The following is a 14,253-nucleotide window of genomic DNA, read 5'->3' on the forward strand; positions in this document are numbered from 1 at the left end:
CGGTCGCTCCTCGCAGTTCGGGAGGGCAGGACCAGGCGCTCGGTACCAAGCGGTAATTTCACCTGTCCCAGCACGCCCTGGGAGGGCCAGCTGTGCTCCCGCCGCTGCCCCGGGCCTGGAACGGGCACCGGCCCCGGCCCCGGTCCCGGTCCCAACACCGGAGGGCAACCCGCGTTGCCCTTTTAAGAGGGGCCCGGTGCCGCCGCGCCCATTGTCGCCGCCACCGCCGCGGGGCGGGGGGGCCGGGCCGGTGCCGGGGCCGCGCGCTCCGGGGCGGGCGGGGGGGGGTGGGGGCACATTCCGCCGCGTTGCCGGGACAGCCGTCGCCGTGGCGACCGGTCCCTGCCGCCGAGCCGCGGTGCGCGCCGCGCAGTTCCCACGGAGCGGCCCGGGCGGCGGCGGCGGCTCCGCTCCCTCCGGGGCGGCGGGAGGGCCGGGATGCGGTGCAGTGTTGTTCTCTCGCCCACCAATATTGCACTCGTCCCGGCCTCCCGCCGCCGCGGGCTGCGCCGGTGGGACCGGCCGGGCACTGACCCAACGCCGCGACCACCGGGAGGACGGCGCGGGACGGAGCCGAGAGCACGGGGCGGGGGGAACCCACCGCCCTCTCGGGCCAGCGGGATCCCCCCAGGGACCGGGCGCGCAGGCTAGAAAACACTCAAAACTTTATGGCCAGGCGTGGAGCAAGGACCGGAGCGCCCGGGGCAGGCGTGGGGGGAACCCCGGCACTGCGGGGCCCCGGTACTGGCAGTGCAAAGTCCGCGGGGGGCCGGGAGCGGGGCCCGGCCGGGAGGAGCGGCGGGGCCCGGTGTGCCCCCGGGGGCCGCTGGCGGCGGGGGCCCGGAGCGCCACCGGTGCCGCTGGCGGGGGAGGCCCGTGCCGGGCGCGGTCACTCGCGTCCCTCCAGCAGGAACCGGCGGAAGGGCTCGAAGTCGGCAGGGATCGTGTCTGTGGGGAGCAGCGCGGGGGGCGTCAGGAGCCGGCGCGGGGAGCAAGCCCCGATAAAGCCCCCGGCCCAGGACTGACCCCCACCACAGGGGCGAGGGAGGGGATGCTCTGCGGCCGCCTGGCCCGTGCGGGGGTCCCGAGGACCCTGCTCACCGTTGCAGCGGTACTGCAGGTTGGACCAGATGATGTTCTCCTGGGAGAAGCAGAAGACCCCCAGCCGGCCCCCGCGCATCGTGGTGTCGATGATCACGCCGGAGTCGGCCACCAGCTGCGGGCCCTCGTACAGACGGACCCTGCGGGGGAATGAGGCCCGAGCGGTCAGCGGGACCTCACCGGGACCCCGCCGGGGCCAGCTCCGGGATTCCACCGGGACCCCGCCGGGACCCGACCGGGGCAAACATCGGGGCCGCACTGAGACGCCATCAGGGTCAGCACTTGGACCCCACTGGGACCCCTCCACGACAAGCACAGGGCCCGGGTATCACGATCCTGGGATGGTGGCACCGGGCCGGAGCCGGGCATCCTGCGGGGGGCTGGGCCGGGGACACCGGACCGGCTGCATCCCCGAGCCGGGGCCCCCCGCCGAGGCCGGGCTGAAGCCCCCCGCGCCGCCCCCGGCCCGGCCCCGCCGCCTTTGTCGGGCGCTTTGCATGTGAAAGGCGCCGGAGGGGTCGCCATGGCGACGGGACAATGGCCCCGGGGGCCCGGGGGGCGGAGGGCCCGGCGGCGGAGCCCCCCCGCCGCGGCCGCCCCGGCGGGAGCCTTAAAGGAGAAACGCGGCTGCGGCCCCACCGAGCAGAACCCCTCCCCACGGCCGACATCCCCACACTGCGGTGGTTTCACGGGGCTGGATGCTCTGCCACGGCCGACATCTGCACACTGGGGTGGTCCCACAGGGCTGGATCCCTCCCATGGTCGCCATTCCCTCACTAGGATGGTCCCAGGGGGCACAACACCTCCTCATGGACATCATCCCACCCCTGGGGCGGTCCCAGAGGGCAGGACCCTTCCCCATGGTTATCATCATCTTCAGCAGGGCTCGTCCACAAGCGAGTTGGTTTCCCACCAATGACGAGCATCCCCCCACCGGTGTGGTCCCACTGTGGCTGGACCCCTTCCTGGGCCGTGGTGAGCACAGCCCCCACATCAGCAGCCCCCATGCTCCCCCGCTCACCTGATGTAGCCCACCTGGGGCCTGTGTGCCAGCTGCCAGCGGTAGGATGTCTTGTCCCTCCAGCCGACGTTCCGAGGGTCTTTCCAGAGCAGGCGGACATGGTCGGGTGTGTGGCCCGTGTGCCACAGCGCATTGCGCAGGTGCTCCCCAGGACCTGTCGAGGACTTCACTGCCTGCGGGTGCATGGGGGCGTCAGGGGGGACCTGAACAAGGGAGTCTGACCCGGCCCGTGGAGGGGTCCAGCACCTTAAGCTGCAGCCCCGGCTCGGCCACGGCACGGAAGGGGGTGGCCTGCCAGTACGTCTGCTCCGTCTGCTTCCACATCACCACGTAGAAGCTGGCACTGTCCTGGTAGCTGAAGATGAAGCCGGCGTAGTCATCATCGGTGATGGTGTTGACGTGGAAGGTGCCCTCAAAGTCCACCCCGTTGAAGGCTGTGTAACCTATAGGCAGGAAATGCTGCAGGGAGCCCTCCCTCCACATGGGTACCCCAGCCCACCCACCCTTCAACCCTCTGTGAGGTCAAGAACCAGCCCTCACTCCCCTGCACAGCGCGGTAGGAGTAGGGGGGCTGCCCCCAGAGTCTGTGGGTGGGTGAACATATCTTACCCACAGCCAAACCCGGGTCACTGTTCATGGTCTGCACGATCTCCATGCCCTGTGGGGAACAGCTGGGTGAGGGGGACCTCGGCACCCTTCACAGCCCCCTCAACTCCCACCCTGCAGCACAGCCCCAGAAACACTGGGCGCAGCACCCACACCTGGTTGAGGACAACCCAGTTGGGGTCGATCTGGGCATCCCCCTCAGGGTCCAGGATGACAGTCTGGTAGGCTCGGAAGTCAGTCAGTGTCACCTCAGCGCTCTCGGGGCACACGTCCAGCTGGTCCACCACCGTGTCATTGTCGAAGTCCTCCTCACAGACATCACCCACACCATTCCCTGGGGACACATGCCCAGTCAGGGCTGGGCTGAGCCCATGCAGGTCTGCCTCCCCCTGCCCACCCCATGCTCACCATCCGAGTCTTTCTGGTTGGGATTGGGAATGAGGCGGCAGTTGTCTGGGCCAGGGGCCACATAGTCGGGGATGCCATCATTGTCATCATCATTGTCGCAGTCATCCCCCAGCCCATCGTTGTCTGAGTCCAGCTGGGAGCTGTTTGGGATCTCGGCGCAGTTGTCTTTCGTGTCCTGATGCCCATCCCCATCACTGGGAGAGAGAACAAGTTCAGAGCAATGCCAAAACCAGATATCCGGTGCCACATCCCAGCTCCCTGAACACTGCCTTGTCTCTCCTGCCAGGTCCCTCAATTAGGAGCCCAGCTCTGCCCCCAGGGACACAACGGGGAGGTCACCCCACCACAGTGCCATCCACACCTGTCCTCGTTGGTGTCACAGATGTCTCCTACCAGGTCACTGTCCATATCTGTCTGGAGGAGAGCGGAGCCCTGGTTCAGTGGACATCCTGGGGCAAGGAGGAGGCTCCCCACAGGGCCAGGCCCCACTTGCCCCAGGCCCCCTGGCCCAGCTTGTCCCCAGCCATACCTGAGTGGGGTTGCTCATTTCAGGGCAACTGTCACAGGCGTCCCCGACACCGTCCTCATCCCGATCAGTCTGCAGAGGATTGGGCACCTTGGGGCAGTTATCCAGCATGTTGGGAATCCCTGCAAGGACAGTGCTAGGTGAATGCCCTCTCCCATCCCAGCCCCCCTGGCACAGCCAGGTCACCCCAACAGCCACTCACCATCGCCATCGATGTCATTATCACAGGCATCCCCCTCGCCATTGCTGTCTGTGTCCCGCTGGTCATTGTTGGGCACATTGGGGCAGTTGTCACAGGCATCCCCAAAGGAGTCAGTGTCCGAATTCTGCTGGTCCTTGTTGGGGAAGAGCCGGCAGTTGTCCTTTGGGGAAGAGGACAGGGGTGTTGGTACTGTGGTGGCAGGCAGACAGGAGGCCTTGGTCCCACAGTGGTCAGGGCAGAAGGACGTCTCCAGCACTCTGAGACCATTCCCAAGCCACCAGCCTGCTAATCCCCAGGAGAAGCATCTTGAGGGACTCAGAACAGAGCCAAAAGGAGAAGCCCTCCTAGAGCCACTGGCATGGCCCCCCGTCCAGCACAGCCACCTCCACATTCTTGACGCCATCACCATCAGCATCGTCATCACATTGGTCCCCGATGCCGTCGTTGTCAGCATCCTCCTGCCCGGAATTGGGCGTCAGGCGGCAGTTGTCCTGTGGGCACGGCCAGCATTAGGGATGAGGAGGAGATTAGGTTTGGAGCACAGCCCTGCTGTGGCCTCTGTGCCCTGCACCCCTGTGCCCCCCCCTCCAGGAGCCCACCTGCTTGCAGTGCTTGTTGTTGTCGATGCAGGGCAGAGGCTCATCTGGGTACCCATCCAGGTCTGTGTCTGGCCCACACACATTGCCATTGCCAGCCCAGCCCACATTGCACTGAATAAAGAAGAGATCAACAGCTGGAAAGGGCCCTGGCAGGACCAGTGCTGCCCATCCTGTAGCCCCCACACCCTCCTCCTGTCCCTGTCCCCTGCTCACCGCACAGGAGATCTCCCCATTCCTCTCAAACAAGCAGAAGCCATTGATGTCACAGGGGTTGGAGGTGGGAGTGCTACAGGACTTCTGCGGGATGCAGCCGGATGTTTGGTTCCCCACAAAGCCTGACTTGCAGGGCCCACACTTGTAGGAGCCCTGGGGAAAAGAAAGGGCAGGGGTGGGATGAGGAGAGCTGTGTGGCCCCAGGAGCCAGGAAGGGAGTGGGACAGCACTGCTCACCAGTGTGTTGGTGCAGATGGAGTTGGGGTCACAGCCCCCGTTGTTCCCATCGTTGCATTCATCGATATCTGTGCAAACCTGTGAGCAGCATGAGTGAAACACTCACCTGGGGCATTTCCCTGTGGGTGGCTCTGCCCATTCCTGCCCCCAGGAAGCTTTCTCCACAGGCACTGCATCCTCCACCCTGTCCTGCATTCCAGAGAGCCCACGGGGAACTGGCCAATCCCGTGGCACTGCACTCACCTGCTTGCTAGCCCTGGCATAGTCCACCCCCACTCCAGAGACGGTGTTGCCTCGATAGCCACGGGGACAGGGCTCGCAGCGGAACCCAGGGGCTGTGTTGATGCATTTGGAGCCAGGGAAACAGGGGTTGGCATGGGCACACTGCAAAACCAGAAGAGAGACAGGCTGCATCCTCGGGCACAGCATCCCACACCTCGGGGTGGCTGCTGCCCCAGGGCGTCCTGGGGATGCCCTTCCCGAGAGGAAGCATTCTCTGCCCACACAGGCCTGGCAGTGCTGGGGCTGCTGATCCCCCCTAGATCATGCCCACCTCCTCGATGTCGACACAGTGCGTGCCGTTGCCCTCCAGCCCCGGCGGGCAGGGCCCGCAGCGGTACCCGGGGTACTCGTATGTCTCCATGCAGTCCACACCGCTGAAGCAGGGATTGGGGTTGCAGCGGGACCGGTGCTCGTGGAAGCCTGAGGAGAGGCAGGTGAGGGGTGAGACGAAGGTGGCCCTTTGTCCCCCAAGGTGGGAGCAGAGCCTCGCCAGCACTCACCGCAGACCTGGCACTCCATGATGGTGTTGCGGATCAGAGACATCTCCTTCACCTGCCAGGCAGAAGAGGACAGAGCATCAGGAGGTTGTTGGCACTGTGCCCTAGGAATCCAGCCCAGTGAGTGCCAGTCCCCCCCCAGTCCCACCTGGTCCCTGATGTCCTCCCGCAGGTCGGTCAGGATCCGGTTGAAGAGGGTCAGCTGTGTTACCAGTGCCTTGGTCTGCTCACCTGCCAGCAGCAGAAAGGACAAGGTCAATCCCAGGACAGACACAGCTTCCCGGGGCCATGGCCAGGACTGCTCTGCCCAATGGCACTGAACTGGGATGAGGCACCTGACAGCCTGTCCTTCTCCCTGGTTCACACAGGAATGCTTTTCACACAGCACAGCCCACAGCCTCTGATCCCACATGGGATGCTGGGACAGGCTGTGGAGGGATTTCTGCCTCTGTGGAGCCCCAAATGCCTCACACCAGGGAACAAGGGAAACAGAGCAGGGACTCACCCAGGACAGAGGCCAGTGCACTCGTCACTGCAAGGAGAGAGACGAGACATTACCAAAGGCTGCTGTCACACCCCAGCAGAGTCACCCCACATGGTCACTCCTGTTCAGCACACTGGAGTGGTGAACAGGAGCTGGAGCTCCCACCTGAGTGGGGACACTGGGCCAGGAGGGGCAGGAACATCCCTCTGTGCTGCCACCCCCCCCTCCCTGTGCCACAGCATACACAGGTGACCCCATAAGCCCCCCAAGCCATTACCTGCACTGTGAATGGACTCATCTCCTTGGAAAGGGCACTCGCTCAGGGCCCCCACACGGCTCATGGACCCTCCCAGGATCAACTTCATCGACTCTACAAACCCCTGATGTGTGTGGGGAGATGCAGTCAGTGTGGGGGGCTCTGCCCATCCCCAAGGGTGCAGTGGCTGGGGTTTCGATCCCCCGGCACTCACCTGCATCCTCTGGTAGGCCTTCAGCCCTGTGCGCACCTCGATGGACTCCACCTCGGCCAGGGGAATCTCGGACAGCTCGGGCAGCCCCACACTGGAGTCCATCTGCTTGCAGTCCACATAGAGCTCCACGCTCAGCGTGTCCCTCCGCAGCCCGCTCAGGCGCACGATGACAGAGTGACTCTGCCCGTCTGCCACATGTGCGTGCTGCAGGTTGACCGAGTGCACCTTGTTGTCCTCCCGCAGGTACCTCACCAGGACTGCAGAGGAGGGGGAAGGGGCTGTCAGTTCCCCCCGAGCACCAGCAAAACCCTGGGATCAGCGTGTACCCATTGCTCTTCCCTGCAGGAACTCAGTCCCGTTTGTTTCAGAGCATCACGGCAAGAGCAGGGCCAGTCCATCCCCACACAGAGGGCACCCACCCACCTTTGTTGATCTTCCCCACGACAGAGACCTCCAGCCACCGGGTGTTGTCCTTCTTGGAGTAGAGGCCAAAGAGGGTCCCCCCCTGCTTGGGGGGCAGGCGAAAGGTGGAGAGGAGGTACATGTCGTTGACGGTCAGAAGCTCCATACGGATCTTGTGGGCCACGCTGGCCATCTGCCGAGCCTCACTCACCAGCAGCAGGTCGATGACTGCGGGACACGAGCACCGGGGTCGCCTCCACACCGGCAGCCGCAGCTCCGGCCGGTGACCACGGGGATGCCCGGTGCGGTCAGAGAGGGGGTGGGGTGGGGTGTTCCTGGACCGCCGGGCCCTGGGGGAACCGGGGAAGCCCCGGGGGCTCCGGGGCCGGCCCCGCGCGGTGGCGCTCCAGGACCGGCTGCGCTGCCGAGAGGTACCGGTGGAGCCCCCAACCCGGCGAGACCGGCGGAGCCCCGGCCCGGAGCCCGCCCCGCTGCTGGGGCTTCCCCGCATCCCGCTCCGCGGAGCCCCCCGAGGGCCAGCCACAACGAGGGGCAGCCGGGACCGGGAGAGCCCGGAGGGACAGTCGGGCCCCCAGTATCGGCCCGGGGCGCTTAGCGGGGAGCGCGGACAACTCGGTCCCGCTACCGCACGGGTGCCCGCGTGTTTCGTGCAGTCGCACCGGGCAGACCGAGAGGGGCTCCGGCGCCGGTTTCAGCCCCCACCGCGGCATCCCCTCGCCGCCCCGAGCCAGCATCGGAACAGGCGGCCACCCCGCGCCCCGGGGATGAACGTCCCTGCGTCCGCTCTGTCCGCAGTTCAGCTCTCCCTGGGAGAGTGGAGCCGCTGTCAGCGGCCGTGGGACGGGATCTGCCGCCGCCGACCTCCGACTGTCTCCCGTCCCACCGCCCCTTCGGGGCCGCCCCGCTGCCGCCCCGAGCCCCCACGGTACCTTGCAGCCCCGGACGCGCCGCGGCGGCGGCGCCCAGCAGGAGTAGCGCCAGGAGCGCGGGGCCCCCCGGTGCCCCCATAGTGCCGCCGGTGCCGCCGGTGCGGAGCGGAGCGCGGCGGGGCGGGGTGGCGCACGGGGGAGGGGCCGGCGGGGCCGGCGAGGAGGAAACAAAGAGCCGTCAATCACCGGGCGCATCCCGGGGACACCGGCGGGAGACCGGTGGCGGCCCCGGGTCCGGCCCCGGCTCCGGCCCCGGATGGGGACACCGTGCCGGCGCAGCGCACCGGGCCCAGGGCTGCGGGGACCCCCGGCACTGACCGCCCCGGGGCAGCCCCCGCTCGCAGCGCCGGTTCACCGAGAGGTCAGGCGGGCGGGCTGGAGCCGCCCCAGCAGCGCCGGAGCATCCCGGCCCGGGAGAGCGGGACCGGCCGCGGGGCCGCTTGTCCGGGGGTGCCCCACGCCGCGGAGCCCCCCGGGCCGACAGAGCCCCGAGGCCGATCCGTACCGCCGGGGGATGCTCGGGCCGCCGAGCCGCTCCCGCGGAGCTCCGGCCAAGGCGGGCGGGCGGCCCGCGGCGGCCCGGCCGTGTTTACAGCTGTTTCCCCCGGTGCCATAACAACGGGCAGAGACCGGCCCCGGGGCCGCCCCAGCCCCGCGCCCCCGGTCCGGCTCCGCGCCAGCGGCCCCGCGTATAGGGGGGTGCGGGCGATGGAGGGGGGTGGTCCCGAGCCGCGCACGGGGCGTTTTCCCTCCGCCGCTGCCAGCGGGCTCCCGGCCCGGCTGCTGTCCGTGGAGACGTGCGGAGGGGGGTGCGGGGCCGAGCAGGGTGAGCAGTGTGGAGCTGAGCCGAGCGGTGCGGGGCAATGCGGGCAGATGCGGGGCTAAGGAGGACTGAGCAGTGTGGAGCTGAGCGGTGCGAGGCGCAGCAGGGTGAGCAGCGTGGAGCTAAGCTGGGCTGTGCAGGGCAATGCGGGCAGATGCGGGGAACAGCAGGGCTGTGCGGCGCGGTGCGGGACCAAGCAGGGTGAGCAGTGGGGAGCTGAGCTGCGCGGTGCGGGGCAATGCGGGGACATGTGGGGCACAGCAGAGCTGTCAGCTGCCGTGCGGGGCCAAGCAGTGTGGAGCTGAGCGGTGCGGGACACAGCAGGGCTGTGCAGTGCGGGGCCAAGCAGGGTGAACACTTTGGAACTGAGCTCAACCGCTCGGGGCACAGCCGGGCTGTCCGGTGCGGGGCTCTGCAGGGCAGGGAGGGATGCGGGTCCTGTGCCCCTGCAGACACAATCATTCCCGTCCCCGGACTCCGCTCGGCTCCGCTCCATCGCGGAGTGCCCCGCTCGGTGCCGCCGGTGCCGCCCCGCGGCGGGGGCGGGCGGGGCCGCCCGTTCGGTTCCGGGTCGGCGGAAGATGGCGGCGCCCATGGAGCTATTCTGCTGGGCCGGGGGCTGGGGGCTGCCTTCGGTGGACCCCGACTGCCTGGCTGTGCTGGTGAGCGGCGGGGCCGGGGCGGCGGGGCCGGTACCGGGCCGGGGTTCCCGCGGGCAGAGCCCCGCTCTATCCCTCCCTCCCTCCCTCCCGCAGACCTACGCGCGATTCACGGGGGCGCCGCTGAAGGTGCACCGAGTCACCAGCCCCTGGAGGAGCCCCTCCGGTAAGGGCCCCGCCGAGGCTACCGGCACCGCCGAGACCCTCTCGTCCCATCGCGCCCCGTGGTCCCCTTGCCCCCACTCCGCACCATTGCACGCTCCAAACATTACACTCCCCACCCCATCGCAGCCTCCCACCCCATCGCATCCCTCATGTCCTGTGGCCCTCACACACTACTGGTCCCCCTGCCCTGTTGCATCCCCTTATCCCATTGCACCCCACTTGTCCTATGGCCTTTCCCCCACAGCACTGCACCGTCTCATCCCATTGAACCCCCTTGTACTCCATCACAGCCCCTGTCCCATTGCTGCCCCTCCATCCTATTGCACCCCCTGCCCTGTCACACCATCCCACCCCATTGCATCCCTTGTGTCCTGTGGCCCCCACACACTACTGGACCCTGCCCCCAGCCCATTACACCCTCATCCCATTGCACCCCCCTTGTCCTATGGCCTCTCCCCCACACCACTGCACCATCCCACCCCATGCTGTAACCCATCACACCCCATGTCCCATTGCTGCCCTCCATCCTATTGCACCCCCTGCCCTATCACACCATCCTACCCCATTGCATCCCTTGTGTCCTGTGCCCCCCCACTCCATGCTCCCATCCTCTCATCTTATTGTATCCCCTTATCCTATGGCCCCCTGTCACTGCACTCCTCTGTACCCCATCACACCCCCATCATCTCTTCATTGTCCCTGTCCCATCCCACCCCCTCTTCTCCTATTGCACCCTCACTTCCCATCACACCCCCTGCTCCATTGCACCCCTTCATCCCATTGCTGCTCGTGTCCCACTGAACACCACTATCACACCCCACACCTCATTGCACTCCCCTTTTTTCTGTGGCTCCCTGCATCACTGCACCCTTACACCCCATTGTCCCCCTGCCTCATCACTCCCCGTTGCACCCTCTGTCACCCACACCCCACTGCACCCCCCTTGTCCCAGCACATTCCCCATTTCCCATCACACAGTTTCCACTCCCTCCCTTGCACCACTGTGTCCCCCACCTCACCTTGCAGCCCTGTCACTGCCTGCACCTCTGCCTTGGGCCCCTCATCCAGGCAGGGGGTCCTGTCCCCCATTCAAGCCCCCTGCACCCCTCACCCTCAATGGGTGCCCCCAGGCAATGCCTGCAGCCCCCACTCCCCCTGCCCCCAGGGCACCTGCCTGCGCTGAGGACACGGGACGAGGGCACCATCTCCAAAACGCAGCAGATCATAACACACCTCAGGAAACAGGTACTGGGAGGCGTGGAGCATCCCGTGCCCTGGGCTGGGGGGTACTGGAGCCCCTCAGGGAGGAGGGGACTCTGTTGTGTCACCCACCAGCGGGATTTTGTGTGTCCCATGGGACCAGACCACGACATTTGCTTTGCAGAAATACAATGCTGACTACGACCTGTCAGCCACGCAGAGCGCGGACACGCTGGCCTTCGTGTCCCTGCTAGAGGAGAAGCTGCTGCCAGTACTGGTGAGGCTTGAGGGTCTGCAGGGAAGGGGGACTTGCTGAGGATGGGGTCTGCTCCCTGGAGCTGTGCCGGAGGGCTCGGGTGTGTCCCCAGCTGCCAGCACAGCTGGAGAGTGCTGCCAGCAGCAACATCCTGGGGGCCTGGCAGGGCAGGGATTGGGGTTTGGGGGTGACAGCAGTGGGTTGTGCAGCCTGGGCTGGGGTCTGCCCTTGATCCTGATGCTCCTGCAGTCTCATCAGTCAGTCAGTCAAGTCAGTGTCATGGTTTCCAGGGTGGCTGTGCCAGGCAGGGGCTCTGGTGTGCTGCCAGCGCTGGCTACAGTCCTGCCATGGCCAGGCCACGGGTTGTTCTCCACCACAGATCCACACCTTCTGGGTGGATGCCAAGAACTATGTGGAGCACACGCGGAAATGGTACGCAGAAACTATCCCCTTCCCCCTCAACTTCTTCCTGCCCAACGCCATGCACAAGCGGCACCTGGAGCGGCTGCAGCTGATGTGGGGGGATGACTACATGGAGGATGAGGAGAAGCTGGAGAAAGAGGTGAGGAATGGGGTCTGGGCACAGCGGATCCTTGGCAGTGTCTGGGGGATCCATGTGAAGCCAAAATCCAAACTGGGGTCTGGGGTTCCCCTCTGCTGCTCCCTTGAGCACTGTGGTGGTACTTGGGCAGGTGACAACCCTCTGTCCTCTTCCTGCAGCTCTACCGGGAAGCTCGGGAATGCCTGACACTCCTCTCTCAGCGCCTTGGCTCCCAGAAGTTTTTCTTTGGAGACTCGTAGGTGGCCAAAGGGAAAGAGGGGAAGGGGACTGAAAGCCCCCCACACCCTAGCAGGGCTGAGCTCCCATGGTGTGCAGGGGAGCTGCAGCCTCTGTGCTTTGCTTTGGGGGTGGGACAAGCTCACAGAGGACAGGGCACCCTCCCAAGGAGAGGGAGCCATGTGCCATCCCCTGGGGTGCTGGAGCTGGGGATGGCCAGTGGTTCTGGGTGGCTTTGGGTGGGGACAGTGGCCCAGGCACTACTCTCTGTGCCCCAGGCCGGCCTCCCTCGACGCCTTAGTCTTCAGCCGCCTGGCGCCGCTCCTGAAGGCGAAGCTGCCCAACGGGAAACTGCAGCAGCACCTGAAGTCCCTGCAGAACCTGTGCAACTACTGCACCTCCATCCTCAGCCTCTACTTCCCCTGGGACGGAGGTGAGGACTGTCCCCTGCCCCACCCTGAGGGCTTGGGGTGACCTGTTCCCCCAGGTGCATCCCCAGCTGGCACTCGGTCTCAGGATGACCCTTCCCATCCCCATCCCTGCTCTGCCCCTCCAGGTGATCCCCTGACTGGTGCCCCTCGAGCTGCAGGCACAGATAGCAGTGAAGGAGAAGAGGACCCCCACAAACGGCGCAAGCAGCTGCTGTCGGTGCTGGTGGGGCTGGTGGCCATGCTGGGCTACGCCTTCCTGAGTGGCATCGTCTCCATCCAGCGTGGCAGCATGGGGCCGGCCGGCCAGCAGCCTGTCGCCATGGAGGAGGAGGAAGAGGAGGAGGAGGAGTGAGGACGAGCTGTGTGACTGTTCCTCCCCAGCCCCTGGAACTAACTGTTTTTACGCAGGGAGCCTGGCAGCATCGCTCCCTGCGGGTGCTCTGCTCTGTCTCACCAGGAATGACAGCCCTCTCCACAGGAGCGTCCCTGCCATGCCAATAAATCTTCCTCTCTCCTCCTGCTCCCTCTCGTACTCCCAGCACGCTCAAGGCCCTTCCCAGTTTCCCCAGTTGCCCAGGCTGAAGTGTTGTAGTGGGCACAAACATGTCCTGCCTGTGGCTAGCCCCTCACCACAGCCTTGGGTCTTGCTGAGGAACAGGCAGAGGGGAGACCTAAAATCATCTGCAGTGTCTTGGCAGTGTTGCCGATCCCTCCTCCAACAGCTGTGGGGCTGAGCCCCACATCTCTCCTACGTCATTTTGATGTGGCATCCTTTCAGGCAGTGCAGACAGCAGTTCTGTGGGGCTGGTGCCTCCCCTCCACACTGCTGCCAGCCTGGCTGCCCCGAGCACGGCAGCATAGCCGGGACTCGAAACCAGTGCCAAGGGCAGCCGGGGCTGCTCGTCAGGACACGTCCCCAACCCAGAAGCACTCCCTGCTGCCAGCAGGACACCCGGAGCCCTGCTCCAGCAGCCGGGATCCCTCCAGTGCTGACATCTGTTTGCATTCCACCACGCCTGCCAGCATCGGGGAGCTCCTGCAGCTGGCACAGCTGGGAGTGTCCCGTGGGCTGCAAGTGGGGTCAGGGGCGGCCACCTGGGCTCCGTCTGCCCCCGCGGTCCCCTGGGCCACCCTGCGTGGGGCTGGTCCCGGTGTTGGCTGCGCTGCCGTTCCCGCTGGCCGCTGCCAGTTTACGAGTGCACAGATGGAAAGGCGGCGTGGGGCCAGGCCGGCACACAGCCCTCGCTTGTTTGGCCGCCGGCTGCTACCGCCGCCGGCATCCCAGCCCTGCTGCTGCGGTGGCTGAATGTCCCCGGGCTGAGCTCCTGGACACGCGCCCCACATGCCCCCCACCCGGGCGCTATGGCCGGGAGCCCCCTCACTGGGCTGGAGCAGAGCCGCGGTGCTGGGCCAGCTGTAGAGCCTCCCCCATACTGGCCCAGTTCAAGGGGCCCCAGTGGGAGGGCAATGACTCAGTGCAGCCCCCCCCCGAGCCCGCTCCCCCATAACGTCACTCAGGAAGTATGTGCCCCACGATCCCAGTTCCCATTAGCTGGAGGGGCTGATGGCTGCTCCAGCAGGAGAAACCACAGCCGCCTGCTCTGGCCAGGGAGAAGCTGGAGCTGCCGACGCCAGAGCTCTGCTCTAAATCCCGGCTGCATGTCCTGACTGCAGCTGGGCCCTGGTCCCTGCCAGCTTTGGGCCCTTCCCTGCATGGGAGATGCTGCAGTGGCAGACTGAAGGGAGATGCAACAACTTGGGGTGACAATCCCCTGCATCCCTTCAGCACCAGCCCTGTGGGATGCCCCAGGAACCTGGGCAGAGGAGGGGTGGGACCAGTGGGGTTCAGGAGGTACCATCAGCCCCAAACCTGCATCCTCTGGCCCCTGGCACAGTCCTGCCCACTGAGCTGGCACGAAGGGGAGGTCGGGGGTTCAGGCAAG

At 66.3% G+C, this 14,253-nt stretch overlaps 2 protein-coding genes across 6 annotated transcripts; one reads left to right on the forward strand and one right to left on the reverse strand.

Annotated features, from left to right (window-relative positions):
* Nucleotides 1-648: 648 nt before the first annotated feature.
* THBS3 (thrombospondin 3) lies at nt 649-8,122 on the reverse strand. Of its 4 annotated transcripts, XM_085082691.1 has the most exons (23): nt 7,999-8,122; nt 7,070-7,276; nt 6,647-6,903; nt 6,454-6,556; nt 6,198-6,224; nt 5,841-5,923; nt 5,696-5,747; nt 5,467-5,615; nt 5,157-5,297; nt 4,914-4,991; nt 4,677-4,829; nt 4,464-4,574; nt 4,248-4,355; nt 3,865-4,024; nt 3,666-3,784; nt 3,498-3,550; nt 3,137-3,330; nt 2,884-3,062; nt 2,732-2,780; nt 2,369-2,565; nt 2,123-2,295; nt 1,102-1,241; nt 649-948 (listed from the first exon to the last, which is right to left on the reverse strand). In XM_085082691.1, exons 1-23 carry the CDS (start codon nt 8,075-8,077, stop codon nt 890-892), a joined length of 2,871 nt encoding a protein of 956 aa, XP_084938817.1. In that variant the 5' UTR covers nt 8,078-8,122; the 3' UTR covers nt 649-889. The 4 variants fall into 4 exon arrangements, with proteins under 4 accessions (XP_084938817.1, XP_084938818.1, XP_084938816.1 ...); XM_085082692.1 differs by having other exon boundaries at nt 4,464-4,829; XM_085082690.1 differs by lacking the exon at nt 7,999-8,122 and having other exon boundaries at nt 7,070-7,559.
* An 831-nt stretch (nt 8,123-8,953) lies between these two features.
* MTX1 (metaxin 1) lies at nt 8,954-12,827 on the forward strand. 2 transcript variants are annotated; one of them, XM_085082694.1, is made up of 8 exons: nt 9,273-9,483; nt 9,577-9,646; nt 10,811-10,890; nt 11,030-11,122; nt 11,481-11,663; nt 11,822-11,898; nt 12,158-12,312; nt 12,436-12,827. In XM_085082694.1, exons 1-8 carry the CDS (start codon nt 9,403-9,405, stop codon nt 12,660-12,662), a joined length of 966 nt encoding a protein of 321 aa, XP_084938820.1. In that variant the 5' UTR covers nt 9,273-9,402; the 3' UTR covers nt 12,663-12,827. The 2 variants fall into 2 exon arrangements, with proteins under 2 accessions (XP_084938819.1, XP_084938820.1); XM_085082693.1 differs by lacking the exon at nt 9,577-9,646 and having other exon boundaries at nt 8,954-9,483.
* The last annotated feature ends 1,426 nt before the right edge of the window (nt 12,828-14,253 follow it).

The sequence above is a fragment of the Lichenostomus cassidix genome, chromosome 25 (genome assembly GCF_008360975.1).
Source record: "Lichenostomus cassidix isolate B80296 chromosome 25, HeHo_3.0, whole genome shotgun sequence".
In the NCBI taxonomy this organism is placed as follows: domain Eukaryota; kingdom Metazoa; phylum Chordata; class Aves; order Passeriformes; family Meliphagidae; genus Lichenostomus; species Lichenostomus cassidix.

What these genes read in the sequence shown, in the direction of transcription:
- THBS3 (XM_085082689.1), bottom strand. Translation starts at nt 7,559, where the DNA reads ATGCGGGGAAGCCCCAGCAGCGGGGCGGGCTCCGGGCCGGGGCTCCGC. An exon ending in CATGGAGTGCCAGGTCTGCG is followed by an intron (nt 5,616 to 5,695) that starts GTGAGTGCTGGC and finishes GCCTCTCCTCAG; the next exon opens with GCTTCCACGAGCACCGGTCC. An exon ending in TGACCCGGGTTTGGCTGTGG is followed by an intron (nt 2,566 to 2,731) that starts GTAAGATATGTT and finishes TCCTGCCTATAG; the next exon opens with GTTACACAGCCTTCAACGGG.
- MTX1 (XM_085082693.1), top strand. Translation starts at nt 9,060, where the DNA reads ATGCGGGGACATGTGGGGCACAGCAGAGCTGTCAGCTGCCGTGCGGGG. An exon ending in TAACACACCTCAGGAAACAG is followed by an intron (nt 10,891 to 11,029) that starts GTACTGGGAGGC and finishes TTTGCTTTGCAG; the next exon opens with AAATACAATGCTGACTACGA. An exon ending in AGGAGAAGCTGGAGAAAGAG is followed by an intron (nt 11,664 to 11,821) that starts GTGAGGAATGGG and finishes CTCTTCCTGCAG; the next exon opens with CTCTACCGGGAAGCTCGGGA.